This window comes from Trichosurus vulpecula, chromosome 4, assembly GCF_011100635.1.
Source record: "Trichosurus vulpecula isolate mTriVul1 chromosome 4, mTriVul1.pri, whole genome shotgun sequence".
NCBI classification, from domain to species: Eukaryota; Metazoa; Chordata; class Mammalia; order Diprotodontia; family Phalangeridae; genus Trichosurus; species Trichosurus vulpecula.
The window spans coordinates 228,311,803-228,327,680 of NC_050576.1; the positions used below are offsets into that span (position 1 = coordinate 228,311,803).

General features: G+C 39.8%; 1 protein-coding gene across 3 annotated transcripts in view; it reads right to left on the bottom strand.

Moving 5' to 3' along the window:
• Window positions 1-536: 536 nt before the first annotated feature.
• PLCH1 (phospholipase C eta 1) overlaps window positions 537-15,878 on the bottom strand; it is a 205,731-nt gene continuing 190,389 nt past the window's right edge. Inside the window, exons 15-23 of one of the 3 annotated variants that reach the window (XM_036755455.1) lie at window positions 14,203-14,382; window positions 14,000-14,107; window positions 12,615-12,739; window positions 10,745-10,829; window positions 7,796-7,942; window positions 7,544-7,623; window positions 5,436-5,495; window positions 4,611-4,971; window positions 537-2,590 (exon numbers count right to left, since the gene is read on the bottom strand). In XM_036755455.1, coding sequence (XP_036611350.1) covers window positions 537-2,590; window positions 4,611-4,971; window positions 5,436-5,495; window positions 7,544-7,623; window positions 7,796-7,942; window positions 10,745-10,829; window positions 12,615-12,739; window positions 14,000-14,107; window positions 14,203-14,382 — 3,200 coding nt within the window. The remainder of the gene's footprint in view (window positions 2,591-4,610; window positions 4,972-5,435; window positions 5,496-7,543; window positions 7,624-7,795; window positions 7,943-10,744; window positions 10,830-12,614; window positions 12,740-13,999; window positions 14,108-14,202; window positions 14,383-15,878) is intronic. The other 2 variants (XM_036755457.1, XM_036755456.1) reach the window with 2 other exon arrangements.

A 15,878-nucleotide genomic window follows, 5' to 3' on the forward strand; every position in this document is an offset into this window, starting at 1 on the left:
AAATTACCATGTTCATAGAAATCAAAAGAGGTATCTGTCCTCCTCAACAAACATGAAAAATATAATAAAATTAGGAGAGCTGAAAAAAATCTTTTGAAAAAAAACCATAGATTTTTTTCAGACTTTTGCCTTAACAGCTCTACAATTTGGGGGTAGAGGAAGCAGACAAAGAATTACATTTGTTGCTGGGTTCTGAAGGCGTGCGCAGAGGGAGAGGAGCATTTAGTTAAAAATGCACACGGGTTATGAATCTGGCCCATGTGGAACCTTCACATCGATGGCAGGCATGCATCTATTCCAAGACTGATACATTTTTACAACATTGAAAAAAGACAGGCAACCTTGGGAAAACAACATAGCATCTATTTACATAATTGTCCACAGGAGGACCACATTTGACCAAAGGAGACCAGTACTCGAACTCAAAAAATACCCTTCTCAATCATTCCGGAGCCAAGGACATCACAACAAAAACCAGCAAAATCTGGAGCTCTATGGGATACCTTGTACATACTGAAAAGACAGGTCTATACCATTTATAGTCTCAGGAGGAAATAAATTTCTGGTTTGTCCTCTACACTCGGCTCAGTCTGGAGGATTGAATCATCCGTACAAAACTGGTCTATGTAGCCATTGAAAAGAGAAGTGCATGCCCCCTCGGGAATACCACGGCCTTCGAGGTTACTCAGATACCCTGCAATGTAAGATCCAGTGGAATGTCTGTTCACCACCTGGGCAGGTACAGTGGGCTTGTTTCTCAGGACCACTCCTCCCACACTGCTAGAGGGCAAAGACCTCTGCTTGCCAGCTTCTTGTCTTTCCTTGGCACGGCTGGCAATGTTTCGCACACGACTCTGGCTTCGGGATGACAGCTTTCGGACCAGCGCTTTGGGGTATTCCCTCTCTTCTGGCATTGGGCACAGCACTTGACCACTGTCTTCTTGGTCAAAGGACACAAGTTTTCGGAGCTGTTCTGTCAGAGCATCTACAGACTCCATCCCTTTTCCTTTGAAGGTCACACTCTTCTTGTCTCGCAGACCAGCTGTAATGAAGCTTTTACTTATGCACTGGTACTTGCTTTCAAAATTGCAAGAGATATCATCTGATGTCAAATCTCCCAGGCTCTTGGATTTGCAAGGGCTAGGCTGTTTCCTAGCTTGTAAAGAAGGACATGCTGATTGCTGCAGACCCTGAGGATCAGACCCCAGGGGTAAATAAGTTTCATTGTTTGGGGCATTTGAACATTGGAAATAATCATCACACACAAAGCCAGCACTCTGATAAGCCGGACAAGAAATACTTCGGGTTTTCAGCATTTGAATGTGGTTGGAAAGTTTGAGTGTAGATGGATGGTGGAAGCCATTTCCAGAGCTTCTTGGACAGGGTGACTCCATCTCCTGACAATGCTTTAGTTTCAAAGGGGAAGCAAGCTGACTCATATCCTCTCTCTTATACTCATGGGTCGTTACCAAGAGATCTTGTGAATCTTCATCAACTTCTACTAGGCTGCTCTCTCCAGAATCTTGACAAAGGGTGTGACCAGTTATATCCTCCAGTGTCAAATCATTGTACGTGGAGATAGCACAAATGGCACCATTTTCCCAACCCCTTCTACAATTCTTCTGGGGACTTTTAGTTAATGGAGATGGATGAGCAATGCCACCTTCTGAGGCATGGAGGTTGATCTTGCCACTACGTTCATCCATGAATTTAGAGCCAGTGACTGGAGTGAGAGCTGCCTCATGAATGATGGTGTACGTGGAATATTCTGTTGTCTCGGGGCTAGAGCATACGGTTGTTTCAGGTGATGAATACCGAGATGACCACAGAGGCTTTGACTTGGAAAAGTTATTTTTGAGGGGTGTTTTGAGGTCAGGAGTGAGCGAGGAGGGATGTCCTGACATTACACCATAAGTCTGACCACTGGTACCTTGAAGTCTTGAAACAGCTCTGAGGTTTGTTTGATTCTTGGTAGCATCAAATTGGCTAATCAGGGCTGAGATTGAACTGCCAAGTTCACTCTCATTTGTTAATGTGACATTGTCAATAAGTTGTGAAATTTCACAGTCCTGCATAATTGCAGTGGAATGTAAGTCATGCCCATCAGAGCAAGAGGCAGAAACATCTGTCAAAGAAAAAGATGCCACAACATTGCTTGCCATTCGATCAACATCCTTAACATTCAGAATCTCCTGCTCGCTCTGAGAAGAGGCATTTCCTAACAATGTTCTATTTGTTTCTGAAGGAAAAGTGTTTCCGTTTTCCCTTGTTCCTACATCATTTATAGTGCAGCATGGGTCCCTGGCAGTTTTAATACCCATTTGTTGTCTTGGTGAAATGAGTTGTTTGTGAGACAGATTTTTCTGAAAGTCAATGGGCACATGTAATTGGGCTTTCCCGCCATGATAGCTTAGGGCTCCTGACTCTTCTTCTAAGGGCAGTGCGTTATTAACAAGAGTGACAACAGGATCCACCTGGCTGCCATTTTTATGGAGAGTTGAAGAGGGTGAAGACAGCTTTTTATCCAGATTCATCAAGTTTTGCTCTTTTGCATTGGATTTTCCACTTTCTGTATTGGCCTTATTTTCTGCTAAATGAAAGAAACAATAAGTTAGTCACCCAGTACATCTCCCATCATACCTGGAAACATCAATCTTTTTTTGTCTTTAGACAGACAAATGGAAAATGTAGAATTAGTTAAAACTGTGACAATTTACTCATGGGACTGTGCGAATATCTATGTAATGAATAAATGGTAGAGATAGATCAGCAGGCACACCATTGCAACTTTGCATTTCATGTCCATTACATCAATACATGATGTAATAATTAATAATGCTGGTTGTAAGTCAATGTCAATGAGGTACCGTACTTGCACATTTAGGATTACCTTCAGCTGCTTCCTATTCAGATTTGTACTATACAGAAGAAGCATGGTAATAAAAACAGAACAAGACAGCTCTGTTAAACAACACATCATTACATCTGCAGACACAAGATGCTTTTATAAGATCTCAAAGATATACACTGATTAGTGAAAAACAACACATCATCATTTAGTTGAAAAAGGTATCTTTTCCTGTAAAGGTCTGACTTAGCTGATGCTTTTAAAAATCTACATGGGCAAGTCCCATAAATGCATTTTTACATGCCTGTATTAAAACACACACACACACACACACTAACACAGAGGGGAAATGGTCTTTTTCTTCCTTTGCTAAAACCTCTGTTGTTTCTTGCATATTTAAAATGAGAATGAGAATGAACTCAATCACTATTTATTGATTGAGATCTTTCCTAAAAGCTCCAAAACATTTTTAATATTTTTAGAATAACAATAAAAAAGGATGATAAATAGGACATGATTGTTGATTTTCTTTTCTTTCTTCATAAAAATGCTTTTTCATAACAAACAGAAGGAATATGACATTTAGGAAGCAAAATACCACTGCAAGTTTTCTTCTGCAGCTAAACTGTCTCCCATAATGAAGAAAAAACAAAATATGTCATATAGCAATAACCTAAACTGAAAAGTCTTCCAATAGCCTTCATCATTTGATGCTTCAGGAAGCCTGGGATTCATATTGTCATTTTAAGAAGAGAAGCAAAAAAGCATTTTTCATAAAGAGTTTCCTGATCTAGAAAAAAGCATTAATATGTTAAGCTGGAAACTAACCCAGAGCTCATCTTTCCATGGCCTTCTCTCCAGAATTCTTGATTAAATTATATGCCATTTTATTATGTTAGCATATCTTACATCATATCATTTATTATATATTATTGTGCATTGTGTAATACAATATTGTAATATTGTATTATAATTTTATGCATTTTAAAGACCAAACCCAATTTTTTTGCAGTCTTAGTAAAGCATGTCTTATAGTTAAAATATTTTCCTCTTGTAAAATGCTTTTAAGGACTGCTATTTCTCCTCAAAATGACTCATATCCAAAATCAATACAGAAGTACATTTGTGACAGGGTACATAATTGAAAGTGGACTGAACACTTGAGGGAAGACTGTTTCTGAGGAATCAGGCTTCAAATTGAACATTTCAACAGCAGGGCTGAAAAAGGATACCTAGAAAATGACCTTAAACTACAGTTGCTCTAGAAACAACAAGAAGAGTAGATAGAACAGAGATCCCTCACAGCTGGAATTGGGAATTCAACTTGGTCCTTGGTAAAGTGGAAATTGTTGGCATTGCCCCATTCTCCACGAACATGTGCTGGGAAGGGGCCTGGAAGATGAGACTCCACTTGGAACTCTTTTCAGCCCTCTGGCTCTTTCTTCTGTATTTGAAAGACCACCAAGGCTATTTGGGCTCTTTCTAGACCTTTCAAGTCTCTCTCTTTGCTGCCCCTGCTGACCCCACTCATGGCCACTGTTGGTCTTAGGATAGAAATGGGCTCATCTCCATGAAAATGTAGGGGACCTTTGAACTAGGGCATCAACTTAAAAGCCTTTTACTTTTGATCATACACTGCTATAACTCTAGAGAATATCAGGAACTCAACAATTACTTTGGCACAAGAAAAATGCCATAGTTTTAAAGTATATTCCCACCTAACCCAAACCCTAAACCAACACAAACTCTCCAAGAATCTTACCAAGTGCATTTTCCTTGCCTTCAGTTTCTTTGGCTGGTTCAAGCGTGGGGAGGGACAATCCTCCCATTAGGCTTTTGTCAACTGGCATAGAAACTGGGCGAGCTTGTAAACTCCTTGTGGTTCTGCGGAGGACGCCATCTTTCTCTCTTGAGCCAGTCACCTCAGACACACTGTCTTTTGTTTCCATCATTTCTTGGAAACCCATTTTACTCTTCTTTCGGCCCTTTGCTGGAGCACTAGCCGTACGGCGCAGAATCCGATCACCAATGGATCGCTTACGGACATAATGGGAATTGTTTTCTGAAGAATTGTGCTTGGGGTTCTTATTGAACAGGCCCCTCAGGCCTATCAGTTGTCTATTCTGCAGACATAAAGGAGACAATCCAAACATTTAAGGCATACGACATACGACGACAACTTGTCCATCAAGGGGCTGCACTATAAAAGATGGAGCCAAAAAGAAATTTCACAACCACTGGAGCATACTCATGAGCAAGAAGACAAATGTTAGCCACAGCAGCTCAGCACACAGTCATGCACATGTAACTGGCTCCTCCCAATGATGGCAGCTATCTACTTCTACAGCAATGCCCTCCCAGGAGCTTCCACAGCAAAAATGGCAGCTAGTAAGAGGAGCTTCCCATTTCCAAGCCTCTAACAGGATCTTGGGGAAGTGGCCCCCTTTCAAAGCAACAGCCCAATGTTTCACAATTGGGAAGGAGAAATAGAAGGAAGTGATACACTAGCTCATGCTGGCTGCTTTTACATCATTCACAAAGTTGTGCCCCGCGAGTAAGAGCCACATTTCATGCTAACAAAGACTACCTTTGTAGCTCCTAGAAAATGCAATATGGTATAACTGGGGTTGAGGATTAAAGGGCTCCACTAAAAGGGAAAAAAAAGAAACACAAACATCTTTTGGCTACTTTACCCAAGAAAGTGTCACAAGAAGAACAAAAATATCTGTTATGGATAAGTGTTTCTCCTAAATAGCTTTTGTAATTTAGCCATATTGCCTTCATTTTAGTTTTCATGTGAAACTTCATATGAGCACACTGTATAATATATGTTCTCGCTGAAACATCGTTCAAGTCACAGCATGACTCCAATCATACTTATTATATTGCCCATCAAAATTCATATGTAAAATTTAGGAAAAGGAATGGAAAGTGTGTGGGAGTACTTTCTTCTCTCTCTCTTTTGTTTTTTTAGTAACTCAAACATGAATTATTAAATCTATATTTTAGGTTTTTTCCCCATCCATGACAAAGGGCAATGACAACCATATGGCCAACCTAGAATCTCACAGAATATTCTGAGATTTACTATCAAGTATCAAGTACTTTCATGAAACTTAGTATTTATGTTATTTCAACATGAGGAAAAAGGAATAATTTATCCAGAGAACTGGGACCACAAAGCAAAGAAGCACTGGTCATAGCAAGGAATCTCCTTCCTTCAGATTTCTCAACTATCTTCTAGAGTTTGAAGCAAATATTGCCTTACTGGCATTGTACAGGGGTGGAGACACCCAACTATTTTGAAGACAAAATTACAACAAATGATTCAACCCACAAAAATTCATCCCTAACCAAGTAAATAATAGGTGGTTAAAAAAAAGTATCATCACTACCAAGCTTCATCCTAGCCTACTTGGAGTTCCTTTTAATCAAACCCTTCCTAGAATTCAAATGTTATTGGGGGAAAGGATCCTAGATACAAAGCCTCATTCTACTCTCACTTGGAATGATCCTAATAAACTAAGCTTTTAGAATAGTTTTCAAAATACAGGGAAGAAAATTTCTGTAGACACGGATATCGGCACCCATCACATTTGTTCTTCCATTCCATTTCAATTCCCCAAAGGGCTTTCAAACCCTTGCTTTATCTAGATATTAGAGAGAAACAAAAAGCTTGGCATGGGTTCTCTCTGAATGCACTGAGACTGCAGCAGAAGGCTGCCCAGCTCCATGAGCCCAAATCTACTCTAGCCGTTGCTCTGTTTGTTTGGGTTTTTAAGAGCTAAAAGAAAACTCAGATGAATTAATCACAGTGCCAATTCAAAGAGAAAATAAGGACCCGGCTGAAAATATACTTTTCCTAGTGAGATATTAAGTTCTAGAGCACAAGGTGATTTTACATCATTGGGCACATTCTCACAGAATATTTCATTTGATTTTCCCAGTGACTTGGTGAAGTAGGTACATTAGTTTATTCTTATTTTATGGATGAATAAAGTGTTTCTCAGTTTAAGATTTTATGGCTAATAAGTGGGAAAACAGTAGCTAAAACCAAGGACTTCCTCTTCCTATTCCAATGTTCCTTCCACCACTGATCTACTATAGTCCATGAACTGGTACCGTCATATCGACCTAATGGCCTGGGCTTCCCCATGGAATTTTCTATTTACTCCATCTCGACTTTACTCAGCTGTGTTCCCCATGACCGTCACATACTCCTGCCCTCCCTCCAACTTACAGAATCCTTGGCTTCTCTCAAGCACAGTTTAGGTACCCTCTCCTACGTGAGGCCATTTCCTGATGCCCCTAGTTATTAATGCTCTCTTCTCCTTGAAATCACTTTGGATAACTACATATTTCATATTTCATTTTGCACATTGCTTTCCCCCAATAGAATGTAAGTTCCCTAAGGGAAGGGACCTGGTGTGTGTGTGTGTGTGTGTGTGTGTGTGTATTATGTATTATATATTATATATACGTATACTTTATATATATTTTATATGTATTGTTTATATATATATATATATATACATATACACACACACACATGTTGAACTAAACTGAATTTTAGATGTGTTGACATGCTATTCTCATTAACCTATTCTGGAGATCATCTTGGATGACAACAGCATCTTCACAAGCATAATTAGTGTCAACACTGTAAAGACTTCAAAGTCTCCCACTGATACCTACCTTGCCATAAATTTCATTGATTGTTATATGAACAAATATGGATGCTTCTGTCAGCCCTTCCAAGTAGACATGACGGTAGCCTGAAATAAAGAACAGAAAGCTTTGTCAATGTGACTATGTATTTTGCTCATGTATATATATGCATATATATGTATATGTATCTATCTATATATCATGCTTCATTAGCTTCATTAGCAATATTTTATACTGAGGACCAATCAATTTAGATACCCGGAGCAGGACCATACTGACCAGGCACAAGGCTACTGAAAGTGACCGTTCTTTGTCCGACGAAGTCTCTTCCAATGGGATCATGATCCCAAACAAGAAACCGAACCAAAGCTATGTCCGGCATGTGTATGGTAAATGTCAACGTCTCTTCCCAGACAGGGTTAAATCCTCAAGGAAACAAGACAGGAGAGAACGTCAGAAGGCCAAAATATTTGACTGAAGGTACATCAACAAAAACATCAAGACATAAATGATATAAACTATTCACAAGGTAATAATCCTATGAAATCTTCAATCATTTAAAGGAAATCTAGACCCCTCTCCAGCCACTGACAAGAGAATGACCCCATGTCATGCCCCCAATTCTCTGCTCATATATATAGCACTGGCTTATACAATAGAGAAAATGCTTAGAATTGTCCAATGAATTCCAACTCCCAAAGGATGTGAAACAAAGACTTGTCTTGAGCAGACCATATAGAGTCCCAGAAAATTATTTTAAGGGAAATGCTAAAGAATCCCAGTAAGTCTAGTCCTCCTGACACTTTTGCCTCTCACTGGGACCAAAGAGATAAGAAGCGACAACTCCAAAAAAAATCTCCAAAAACAATTTTCCAGGTTCTTCAAACCTCTCATGGAAATTGTTCATAATTGGAAACAAAGACCAAAGGCATGTAATGAGTCCATTCATGATCATCTTTATTTAGGATACACTGAAGTCGAGATACAGAATTACAAAGAAAAATAGAGCTACATGAACTCAAAGGTCATTTGAGTCTCTAAATTTCTAAAAATCAAAAACCACGACAAAAGACTTCTCTTTGTATGTGTATATTTTGATTCTAGTAGGCAAACTGCAGACTTGGAAAGATTTATCTATCTATGGCAATGTTCTCTAGAGAGAAAAGGTGGACTCTCGGGAACCCCAGAATTAGAGCTGAAAGGGACCCCAGTGAAATCATTCAAGCATAAAAGGATTCCCCTCTCTGGCATAAGCAAGTGGAAAATGAGGTTTCATTGAGGTAATGAGGCATTGAGACTTTCTGGGTTGATTTTAATTTAACTAAAACAGAAAGTCCTAATAAAATCAGTTGCTGTTTTTAGGTTGTTTATATAAGAAAAAGAAAGCCAATTCTAGGTGGTTTCATGAGGATATAAATAAGTATTTAGTCTTTTTTTTCTTTATTGAACTCTTCCAAAATGCATTTGAGCACCTGCCTTCCATCTTGAACTAATCAGTAATCTGATAGAATAGTGTCCAAGTTGTAAATTGAAAGTTACTAAGGTGACAAGCCTGACCAAGGGGAAAGCAGACGCCTTGAAGCCATGATTGTCTCTGTTGGGCCTGGTGAAAATCTATTAAACAATTCTGCTGAGGCTTAAAAAGAAGGGGAATGGGATTGGCCTTGTTGTAAAAGAATACAAGAAGGCAAATATGTTATTTTTAAAACATGGTGTTGCCATCCACCATATGCTTTAATCTACCTTTCTGAGTTCTCAAGTTCTTTTTCTTCAAGTAACTAGCAAAAGCAAAAAAAGCAAAACAAAAAAAAAATCTTGGCTCTCTTTTAACCCCAACTCTACAAGCGTCTTGAGAGGTTGTTGATACTGATCAATGAGAGGTGATGGGGTGTAGAGCTGGAACCATCTTGGCTGCGTGACCCTGGGTGAGTCACTTGACTCCTCGGTGTCCCAGGCATCTTTTATAAGGCCAGTAGTGGCAGTAAGGGTACTGAATCTGCATTGGTAGAGGGAGTTTCTCACCAGGAACTTCCTACATCAATGAAATCACAGATCTGGCCCTAAATCAATCAACAGATGGATAGATAGATGAATGATTGATATCTATTGATATCTATCACACTATGGATAGTTGATGCACAGATGTAGAGATAATTGACAGGTGATAGATAATATGTAAGTGATGAAGATAGACAGATGATAGATGATTGATACAGAGATGAAAGATTGATTGATGATAGGTAATGCAAAGATAGATGATAGATAAATGGGTGAATAAATAATATCTATCAGTCCATATCTATAGATGGTTGATACATAGATGGATGAAAGATGGATAAATGGTAGATAGATAATACATAGATGATGATGATAGATAGATAGATACCAAGATAAATGATAGATATGGATAGATGGGTGGGTGGATTGATAATAGATATATAAACAAGTATATGTGAATGAATAAATGAGTGACTAGATAGATAAATGAAGGAATAAGTGAATAAAAATATTCACATAGTACTTTGAAGTTTATCAAGTGTTTTATATATGTTATTTTATTTGATCCTCACAACTCTTCGAAGTAGGTGCTAAAGTTATCTCCATCTTACGGATCATGAAACTGAATCTGGGAGATGGCCAATGACTCGCCCAGTTAAGCATCTGAGGTGTTCCTGACTCCAAGCCCATCACTGTATTCACTGCAGCACCCAGCTGGCCTGAAACACCAGATTCACAAGGCTAATATATGAAAGGTGAGAAGAACAGCAATACAACAGCAAATGGAAAGGAAGGGCCAAATGCCTTGAGCAAAATGCCAGAGAAAGTGAGTCTTCAAGTGTCCACACATGTTCATGAAGTGGGCCTTGTCGGGCTAGGCAGGCCATGTCTACCAGTGGGATTTCAGGTGACCACGAAAAGGAGCAATTGCCAGGTCCTTTGGAGCTATCAGGGATTAGTGACCTAGGGAAGCCTCTGGCATAATACAGGAAATAAACGATATGGTGCCCAAGGCACCTCTCACTAAACTTCCCCCTTGGCAAGACTCTTAAGAGCCAGAGCACCACCCAACTAGTCACATTTGCTAAGCCAACTTCCACCACTGAAACAGAGATGGCAGAAGTGGGTGGTCCTCAATGCTTTTTCTTCCAAGCAGAAACAATTTTCCCTTCCAGCTTAGCCCTATTTATGAGCACCTTGCTTCCACACCCTAAAAACTGAGCATCTTACCATTGTCATCCACCACTCGAGTCTGTTCTTTGCAACAATCTACGGGCAGCCCAATGATTTCCACTTCAACAAATGGGTCAATGATCTATTTAAACAAAGAGAACACACTGCTTATTGTTGTTAAAGACATACAATTGGTAGTAGTGGGGTATCTGCAAAAATGTGACCAGGAAGCTGGAAATCAGATACCTAAGAACATGAAAGATCACAGGGCCTAAGGAGGATGCTGTAAAGTGGGCTGGCTGCTGCATTCCCTTTCAGCTTTGAAACTGAGCATCTATAAAGGGCTAACACAAATCTACCACTTGGGCTTCTTCCCCTTGATTTTTTGCAACGTGCAGACATTCATATTCATATTCTCTCTCTCTCTCTCACTCACACACACACACACACACATACACACACAATGGCCACAATGGCAGATCTTTATGACATCACAGAGGCACGTTGGCTAACGATTTCATCTCTTTGCTGTCAACCTGGGAGCTTCTCTGCCCTAAGCCAGGTTGGTCCTTGGATGGTATTTGACTCCCTCATCAGGCCCATACCCAAAGTTTTCCTAGTTTGGTAGATTGGTCCTTAGATGGTCCTTATTTGTAGACTTCCTTAGCAGGGCCATACCCAAAGCTTTCCTAGTTTGGTAGATTGGTCCTTGTATGGCCCTTATTTATAGACTCCCTCATCAGGCCCATACCCAAAGCTTTCCTAGTTGGGTAGGGCTCAATACCTTTTACACTTTACTAGGAGGGCCTTCACAAACTCTAGACATTGAAGGAGTTCTTGAATGCAAGAAAAGAGAACAAACACAGAAAACAAACAAACAAAAACTCCAATGCATAGAGAAAGGGGAAAAGTAGAATGAGAAGGAAGAATAAGAACAATCTTCCATGACCCATTTTAGCACTGGCCCACAAACAAGCACCGCGTCTTCATGAATATCCTTGGAAAACCAGATCAACTACATACATGATTCATGGTCCAGCAAAATTGCCAATTATACTTATCATCTTCCTAATTATAAATGGGAAAAGTTATACTTTAATGGTTCATAGTTCTGGAACTGAAAGGGACCACCTAGTCCTACTCCCTCAATTTTACAGATGAGGAAACTGAGGCCCGTGGAAATTAAGGAGACAGGATCTCACTGGTGTGTGTACTCCCTCCAAAGATGAACCCAATTCACCCATGCCTTCTCATCCTGTGTAACTCTTATCCACATCCTTCCATAAGGAAGTCTCTCCAGAAGGCCCAACCAACATCCTCATGTTCCTTTCCTCCCACTTCCTCCCTCCGTCTCCTTCTTTCATATGCATATACATATAATATACCTGTGCACGCATGCACACACATTTAAAATAATCATGTTAAATCCCTATCCTATTGTGCTTAGACACCTAGAACAGTAGCTAGCACATATTAAGAGTTTTTTTAATGTTTGCTGAATTTGATTCTGCCCCAAGCTGTATAATCTACATCAGGTAGGACTCTAAAATTCTTCTTTTTATCTAATATTTAAATCAGTACCAAAATTGTTTTTGACTTGATGCTGCAGTGTTGGTCCTCCCAGCTGCTAATGCTACCCCCTTTCAAGTTACCTTCCATCTACCCTATAAATATTTAGTCTATACCCATTTAAGTTCATGTCATGTCTCCCAACTAGAATGTAATCTCCTTGAGGGCAGGAGCTGTTTGCGTTGTATTTCTGGTACCTAAAATAATTCCTGGCATACAACAAGTACTTAATAGATGCTTGTTTACTAAGCATCACCCCAAACTGAGAATTCTTTAAAAATACAGGGACAATTTCAGTGTAACTTAAACTCAATAAAAATTGGCACTTTGATCAGGAGTTCATTTGTATATACTTTACCTCCCCACGGTCTCCTAGCATGGAGTCTGGTGGTTTCGGGAGCTGCTGGCCGCTAATCACTTTCAGAATCAGCTGTTTTTTAGGGTTGGCAGGCAGTGGATCACCGCAGAAAGGGTTGAACGTACCTATGTGTTTATGCCAAGGAAGCAGAATTTCAAAAACTCAAGTCAGTGTCATGGGAATGTCAGACAGTGCAAGCCGCCTGTGCCCTACAGCAGTTCAGACAGAAGCAGCAGATGACATGTGAAGGTACCCCACTGTTAGTTCCTTCAGAGTCATTATCATGTAACTATTTTTCAGGCTAGCTCTCGTGGGCAGCCTGTGCCAGTTGGCCTTGCATGCCCTTAGTTTTTTTTTTCCTGTTAAGCTAAGTGGCCAAAGGGCAGGACGATAGATTCATTCTAAACATGCCTCCCCAACTTAACCATCAAAAATGCAACTGTAAACATTTGTTTGAAACCAAAAAGATAATTTGGACTTTAGGATATAAAGCATTGAACCAAGTGAGGGAAGTTATTTTTTAAATCAAGAAAACACTCTTTTCTAAGCTAGATATAATAGGAATAGATAAAACTCTTTTTTCAAGTTGTTTCATTATGCCAACAGAGATCTGATCTGGAAATGATAAAAGGAGCTTAAATGAGTTGGGGCCCCCAAAATACCAGTGTTATAACAGTAAGTTTGTATCCACAATATATTTCTCATTTTTATTAGGACTGTCAAATATTGGCATCTGAGGGGCTGAGCTAGCTTGCCAACATTCTGACCTTCTTCCCATTTTTGGCACACTGGTGACAGCTTCATAGTAATCCCCTGGTCCCCAAGAAAGAGGTCAGGGCTTTAAATGTCAATTTCCCAGTAACGCATATTAAATGTCAGGCCAAGACCATGACTTTTCAGACTTTGGGCCATTCTCTACAAGCTACACTCATCATTTAACACATCAAACATTCTCTCATGCTAAACTAATGCTAAGTAATCATCATGAGAGTCACAACCTCTAATAGAAGGGCTCTTGACCATTTTTACGTCCTGGACCCCTTTTTCAGTCTGGTGAATGATGTTTGTAAATGCATAAAATGAAATCTAAAATAACAAACAAAATAACAAAGCAAGTCAAAGATAAGTGAAAATAAAGATGGAAATTTTTCTCATCCAAGTTCATTGGCCCTCCCTCCCCACTTGAAATATATCTCCCGGGTGATCCATGGACCTCTGGTTAAATATCCTCATTCTAATTTCATCTCCTACTGTGCAATTATAGAACTATGGGTCAGGGTTCTTTCAAAAGATTGATTTCTGCCTTTGTATTTCAAGTTCCTGGTGCAGGGCTTTGTATGCTTAATTAATTAATAAATTGAATCAAATAGGAAATAAAGGCAAACCTTTACACATCTGCTGGGGTTTGAGGACATAACCACAGTTCCCATTCATCTTGAATTTGGCTCGATTCAGCTGCATCATGCGCCCTTCAGATTGATAGTTCAGTGCAACTGTATAATTTGAAAGTTGAGGATTAGAGAAGAGGCCAATGTGAATTAACAGCCTGGAGAATGGTTTTCCTTTAGGGTAAAGGAGAAGCACACACCTAGCTGACAGCCAGCATTCCAATATGGCAGCGGATTGAAGTTACTGGAATCAATCCTGTAGGCGGATGGGTAAATCCTGGTCAGCTGCTTCTGGTTATAAATCATGAACTGCTCTGACTTTTGCTGCACCACCTGATGGGCTCTTGTTTCACTGAAGGATAACACATTTCCTGTTGTCCCTGTTTTTTTAATAGAAAAGGAAATAGGGGAACCACCGTCAAGAGAATGATACCATTTAGAATGTGAACATTTTATCTGAGAATTTATACCTTACTTCAGTGCTACAAGAATCTGTTACTTCATCAGTGTGGATATTCCTATTGCTATGGCAAAATACTTTTTCCTCATATACTATATTTCATCTCCCACCTCCAAGGCCTTTGTATAAGCTGCGGCTTATGCCTAGCATGCCCTCACTTCTCATCTCCACATTTGAGTCTAGCTCCCTTCAAGGCTGAACTCAGGTGTCACATCCTACATAGACCTTTCTGATTGTGAGCACTTTCTCATCTCCTTCCCAATTACTGCATATGTGTGTATGTATAATGTTTGCTTGGCAGATATTTTATATTTACATATCTGTGGTGGCATTTTTTGCCCAGAAGAATATAAGTTCCTTGAAGTCAGAGACTGTTTCATTTTTTTTTTCCTCATTGTGACCCTATTGCCTGATACAGTGTCTAATTTGTTAGTGAGTAATAAATGGTTGTGCGGTTGATTGGCAGATTACAACTTTAGCACGTGGTCTTCACGAGAAGCAGCTTTCTCCAATCCACAGTGAGCATCCAATGAGGCCATCAGGAGTAAGTAAAGTGGAGTAAGTACTGAGTACAGTTCTGCTTTTCTGCATTTTTGAAACATATCTTATAGGCCTCAGACCCACTGAAGAATGATCAGACTTGCCCATTTTTAACGAGGAGTAGTCTGAGCACCCTAGGATCAGGAGCCAAGCTGAGAGGGGCTTTTAAGCAACCATGTGATTCTCTGTCTTTCCTGTCGTCTTATAGAAATGCACTCATACATAAGATTGTAGTTTTACTGACTTTCCAAAAGCCACCCAAACATATGAACGCGTCTGCCAGTAGAGCTGAGCCACCTTTGTTTGAGCAATATGTCACATTTTAATTATCTCTTGCTCATTTTCCTGTGTAATGAAAACAGATGAAGTTCAAAAGCAGAACAGTGGCCAGCATTACATTCCATTAGAGCTAATAGGATTAGGTTTCATACAGCAGTTAGGGGAAATGGTATTTCCAGATCCACACACACGAACACACTTTTCAGTACATTAAGACAGTTGCAGAGCTTGTTTTGGGGCTGTGGAGCATTATTATATTAGACTGCATTATTCTCTTGCTAAGTTGTCACAATTTCATCACGATGAAAAAGACAAAATCAGTACCAACGGGAAGAAATCCTACGGCACAAGGCTGGAGGAGTGGGAATGAGGAAAGAGCTCTCCCCACCCATGTGTTAGGAAAGGACCCCTCATCTGAAGGTGAATGCAAGGTATGCAATGGTACAAGCTAGGGTTCAAGGATGGTAAATTTAGAGTTGGGAGATACCTTAAAGGCCATCTAGTCTAACCCAGTTAGGTGGGTGCGGTGGATAGAGGACTGGGTCTAGAGTCAGGAAGGCCAGAGTTCAAACCCAGCTTCAGACACTTACTAGTTGC